This window comes from Lissotriton helveticus, chromosome 10 (genome assembly GCF_964261635.1).
Source record: "Lissotriton helveticus chromosome 10, aLisHel1.1, whole genome shotgun sequence".
Lineage (NCBI taxonomy): Eukaryota > Metazoa > Chordata > Amphibia > Caudata > Salamandridae > Lissotriton > Lissotriton helveticus.
Genome location: NC_136071.1, coordinates 279,676,131 through 279,682,130, shown reverse-complemented (window position 1 = coordinate 279,682,130; position 6,000 = coordinate 279,676,131). Strand labels below are relative to the sequence as shown.

At 42.1% G+C, this 6,000-nt stretch overlaps 1 protein-coding gene across 2 annotated transcripts in view; it reads right to left on the bottom strand.

Annotated features, from left to right (window-relative positions):
* Nucleotides 1-2,690: 2,690 nt before the first annotated feature.
* The window catches only part of HHATL (hedgehog acyltransferase like), a 171,819-nt gene continuing 168,509 nt past the window's right edge, over nucleotides 2,691-6,000 (bottom strand). For both annotated transcript variants that reach the window (XM_078665309.1, XM_078665310.1), the window contains exon 12: nucleotides 2,691-3,013. In XM_078665309.1, coding sequence (XP_078521435.1) covers nucleotides 2,892-3,013 — 122 coding nt within the window. In that variant the 3' untranslated portion in view covers nucleotides 2,691-2,891. The remainder of the gene's footprint in view (nucleotides 3,014-6,000) is intronic.

Genomic DNA, 6,000 nt, shown 5'->3' with positions numbered 1-6,000 from the left:
GTGACTCAAACCTAACACCAAATCTTACTAAATCTGAGCCAAAATCTTGAGCTAATGGCACCATACCAATTTTAGTAATGTTATCACCAGATTATCACAACACTTAGTACCCTACACCAAATGATTCCAAGTATATCCACTGCAGCATATTGTGTAAAGTCATACTACAATAGCCGACCCCTGGATATAACTCCTACTTAAATGCCTTCAAGGCTGCCACATAAACGAGATAAGGTAGCAGCCTTAAGGCACCACTTGCTGGTGGCACCAAAGTACTGAAAAAATGAAAACAAATGGTCTTATTTCAGTACAAAAGGAGCGTTTCAGCTACCAAAATTGTTCTTTGTGGACTGCTGAAAATTCTGTCAAAATTCCGGTCTGCTTATTACTCACTGTAGTGCTGCAGCCAAGGCCAGACTGGCTGGTGGCCTGCTTTTGATATAGGGGGCGGGTTTTGCAGCGGTGCTACTATATCGGCCCCCAGTAATAAAAGCAGCAGGGGGGGGGCTGGTCTGACGACACTGCCAGGGCTACTTTGGGTTCCCAGTCCGACCCTGGTTCCAACACCTCATGCAAACAGCGTGTCATTGAATCTGCCCTTAACCTTTCAGATAAAAAATTGTTTTTAACCCCTTCAGCGCTGATGACAAAGCCAGCTCGTCATGGGCGTTACCTGCGCTACGCGCATGACGAGCTGGCTATGTCACGATACGCGCGATTTTGAAATTTCAGCGCACAGCGGGAAACCCCGCTAGCGCGGTAGAGGTTAAGAACTGATGTCATATACTGTTCTCAAGGTTGCTTAGAAACCTGTGAAAGGAGGCGGGAATCCTTGTATTTGAAAGATGAAATAAGTCACAGAATGCCTTGGACAAAGGAGGCACGAACATAAATCATTACAAGATTTCTATCCTGAAGGTGTTCAATGTAGTGGCCAAATCAATATGTATTTTTAATACTGTGTTGAAAGAAAGAATGTCTGGGAGAAAATTCTTTAAGAGAAGTTTTTGCTTGTGATTTTTCCCATAAAAATATTATTAGCAACAGAATAGATTATTTTCTGAAACAATTTTTTTTTTAATGTGGTATTTTGCTGAGTTGGGTACGTTAAAAAAAAAAAACAAGTTTAAAGTAGGTGAAGCAGACTTAGCAAATTTGGAATGCCGTTGGTGCAAAGTTTATTACAATTCTTTTAATCAAAAAAGGGCATTGAATGTTCTTTTGAGTATCAGCATTGTTCTTCAATATTGTTTTTACAACTGTGATTCCTAACCCACTTCTAGAAGTTGGCTATAAAGTAAATTAATTTGCAGAAAATTAAAAAAGGCATAAGCGAACTTGAATTTCCATGGTGGAAACCGAAGTGGATTTGACTGCGGGCACCTACCAATTCATTTGTTAGAAAATTGGACTCTATGAAAATAAAATTATTTTCAGGCCAAAATATTATATTTCCAGAACTCAACAGTCAATACAAATATTCCCTTAAAGGTATTGTTCACTGGCTACGCCATTCATTTGAAAGCATTTATAGAAATGACTGTAAAATGGAAAGATAGAGCTTTCCAAACACTAGTGTTTTTAGGAAGCTGGTTCCAATTCGCAGATATTCCTCCCTTATGCAGAACTCATTATGACAGCGATGTGGAATATGCCCAATGCGTCCACCAGACTCCATGTCGCTCTAGGCCCAAGGCGTTCTCCAAAATTAATGTCACTATAGGCCCAAGCGTTGTCTAAGAATAATGTTCCTCTAGGCTCAAAGTGTTCTCTAAAATTAATGTCGATCTTGGGCTAATCTGTTCCCTAAGATTAATGCCAACGTAGACCCAATGCGTCCCTATTGTTAGTGTAGGTCTAGGCCCAAAGTGTTCCCTAAGATTGGTGTAAGTCTAGGCGCAATGCGTTCCCTAAGATTGGTGGAAGTCTAGGCCCAATTCTTTCCCTAATATTACTGTAGGTCTATGCCCAAAGTGTTTCCTAAGATTGGTGTAAGTCCAGACCCAATGCGTTCCCTAAGATTAGTGTAGGTTTAGGCCCAAAGTGTTCCCTACGATTGGTGTAAGTCTAGGCACAATGCATTCCCTAAGATTAGTGTAGGTCTAAGCTCAAACTTTTCTCTAAGATTGGTGTAAGTCCAGGCCCAATGTGTTCCCTAAGATTAGTGTAGGTGTAGGCTTGGTTGAATTAGATTCCAATTGAAATACTTGGGTGCCTCATTGATACTGATAAACAGGTTGAGAAAGGCTCACTGTTTTGGGCTATGGGACTCCTGAAGCCAGCAACCCTGTTCAGGTAGCGTAAGGTGGCAAATCTTAAATGCAAGATTGATATTTTCTGATTGTTGAAAGGAGTCCAAGATGAGGCAATGTTGTAAACTTCATTGTGTGGGATTCTCAGTTGAAGTTACAGGGACAAAACTCAAAGGCAAAAGGTTTTGTAGCAGTTGGAAGTGTCAGAAGAGACAGAAATTCTGGATCTTGCCTGTAGAAGGGCCATGGTCATTCAGATGTAGCCATAGACGAGGGAGAAGGAAACTCCATGAGCACTCCAACCAAACTCGTAGGTAGATATTCAGGCGATCACCAATCTTCCAAACAAGTAAAACCTATTCTGCACACAGTAAAATGATTAAAAAAGTAAAATGTGATGTGGAACCCAATACAAACCTTCTATTTGACAAACAAGCAGATGGTCTTCTGGATTTGAGGTCATACTTGTATCTCTCCCCTCAATGTCATATAGAAAATCTTTATTTAAAGTAGATCTTTTTCTTACATGTGACTTTGTACATTTATGTATAGTTCAAGATTGTGTGACGCTTGTGAATTCGTCGACATAGGACTTGAGAGCTAATGAAGCAACCGTGGTTGGCCCTTAAAATGTGGCACTTATGAGGTCTTCTGCTTCTCGGCCTTCTCCTCCTCCAGAGCCAGAGTTCGCTCCCTCTCCTTGATCAGCTGAACTCCGCAGTAGCTGATGAACCAGATGGACAAGGTGCTGATGGGGAAACCTGAAGAAGGCAAGTCAGAAACGTGTCACAATCTGGACCACAAACTCAGAGAAAATGGTGGATCTCATTTACTTTTTTTATTGATTAATTTAGTTAGTTAATTAGTTGCTGAACCCTTTCACTGCCAGGGATTCAATGGATTGCAAAGCATTTTAAAACATACACGTGTTATAAAAGCTGTGACAGGGCTATATTATTTCTGAACACAGCCAGACCAATATGATATGCTTAACAAAGAGAACACATTCATTAAATCACATAAAAAGAAAATGTCTAGAGAGCATTGCCATTTAAGCTATTTTTTAAGTGTATCTGTTCTTTTAGTTCCAACTCCTAAAAAAGTGTCCCTTTAGGGTTGCACACAAGATAAGAAGAGGAGAGAGTGTGCTGCCTTCGCACATCTCGTCAGGCACATATGGTTTGAATGTAAAATGAGAATGTTTTACAAATTGCACACTAACAAAATAATACTGCTGCTCAAAAGGCATTTTTGGGGGGTTTATTTTTGTGCTCAAAAACATGGCAGATGTACATCTGTGATAAATGTATCAATACTTCAGGCCTCTACAAAATCATGCAAAGTGACGCAAATGTTGAGAAATTATTTAGGGGCATATACTATGATTTCACACAATGCAGTGCAGCAAGGGAGCTTTACTGCATTGCAATAAAGAAAGAGAGCATACATCTGTTATATTTATACAGACATGGACCATTACTGCTCTCTCCTTGCACTGGCACACTGTGTGGGATAAGGTCCTACACAACAACTATCCATGGAGGCATTTGACTCTTTCTATGTTTGACGAGGAATGAATAGCAGGCGTACTGATTTGACAGATTCTAAATCTGGAATTGCTTCCAATCTATGGATGGATGCAAAGGAATGCCCATGCTCCGCCCATGGGACACCTACCAGCTCCAAGTGTAATGTAACGCAGTACAAGCTGCTGTGTTGCGTTACATTTCTGTACAAAGCCACGCAAGGTGGCTCAAATCACTGTGTGTGTGGCTTTGTAAATTCTACTGAAGGCTTTGTGTTGCCGTTGAATAGCCTTGCGTGATGCAAAAACAACACAAAGGCTTAGCAAATCTGGGCCTTATTGTTTTGCCCTGGACAGTTGCCCTTAAATTACCTACCATAAGTAGCGCTATGCCACTTTAAAGTACATTGGGTTATACCTTGGTGCTCACACACTACCTGCCATGCACAGCACACATCGAATGTGTGAAATGCTATCAAAATGGGTTAAGCACAGGATTTTTACTGGAAGCATAGCTTTCCAGTACAGAAACTCTGCCTTACATCATGCACACAACTTTTAACTGTGGTGCAAAGGTATGTGAGTAGTGCTAAGCATCCTGTTTCTGTGCCAGCCCAAATAAAGAAAATATGGCTCTATGCTGCTCTCTCTCTCAATAACAACAAGAGAGGGAGGGCATGAAACACTCCTGTACCCCAATTAGTTATATATTAGCAACAAAGGAGTGACTAAGATATATAGCAAACATAAAAGTGATGTTCTCCCGCTTAGTGTCGCAGATGTGGTCAAAACTCACACATGCATGCTGGCACCCAGCAGGAGAAACAAGCTGTCTCCCTTTGCGTGCCCGATGGCTCCTATTTGAATGAAGAAACCAAAAAAGGGCCTGGAAATCACCATGTGTTCAAACCAAAAAGTATCCTTATTTGTTTAGAAGGACCCTCACTCACCACTAGTTGGTGACATGCTTCATCATCGGGTCCCCGCTGGGGTGACCGAATGTCCCCCCAGCGTGCTACGACGCCTGATTACAGCGGAGCAGGATGTGGTGAGTGTAACAGTGCCGAAATTAAGAGGTGACTATTTGTGAAGTTGTGAGTGTATTAAAAAATGCAAGATTGTGTCTTTACAAAAGTCTTTAATATAGACCAACCTGCATTACATAAAAACAAAGTGGGCGGATTCCACAGGTTCTGAATTAGGGAACCGGGATCCTGGTCAATAGTAAACAATGGTCAACATGTTTCTGCTGTCAGTTGCTTTTTGCTCAGCATTTGTCAGGACCTTAACCAAAGTCCTCCGGTGGTGTGCGCGCGCTAAGGCGCACCCTCCCGGGAGGCTCGAAGTGTGAAAAAATATATTTACAGTGATCAAGAAATTATCTTGATTTAATCACTACAAATTCAGTAGCAAAAGATAAAAAAACGCATTCATGGCGGAATCATGCCCCGTCGGAAATGACAGCGCGGGACATCTTCACGCGGTGTTTTTTTTCCCCTCCGCGGCTCCCCGTAAAGCACCTACTCTCACGGCTGCTCATGGAAGACAGCAGCCGTGAGAGTAGGTGCTTTACGGGGAGCCGCGGATGTGAAAAAAACCACCGCGTGAAGATGTCCCGCGCTGTCATTTCCGACGGGGCATGATTCCGCCATGAATGCGGTTTTTTACCTTTCGCTACTGAATTTGTAGTGATTAAATCAAGATAATTTCTTGATCACTGTAAATATATTTTTTCACACTTCGAGCCTCCCGGGAGGGTGCGCCTTAGCGCGCGCACACCACCGGAGGACTTTGGCTAAGGTCCTGACGAATGCTGAGCAAAAAGCAACTGACAGCAGAAACATGTTGACCATTGTTTACTATTGACCAGGATCCCGGTTCCCTAATTCAGAACCTGTGGAATCCGCCCACTTTGTTTTTATGTAATGCAGGTTGGTCTATATTAAAGACTTTTGTAAAGACACAATCTTGCATTTTTTAATACACTCACAACTTCACAAATAGTCACCACTTAATTTCGGCACCGTTACACTCACCACATCCTGCTCCGCTGTAATCAGGCGTCGTAACACGCTGGGGGGACATTCGGTCACCCCAGCGGGGACCCGATGATGAAGCATGCCACCAACTAGTGGTGAGTGAGGGTCCTTCTAAACAAATAAGGATACTTTTTGTTTTGAACACATGGTGATTTCCAGGCCCTTTTTTGGTTTCTTCATTCAA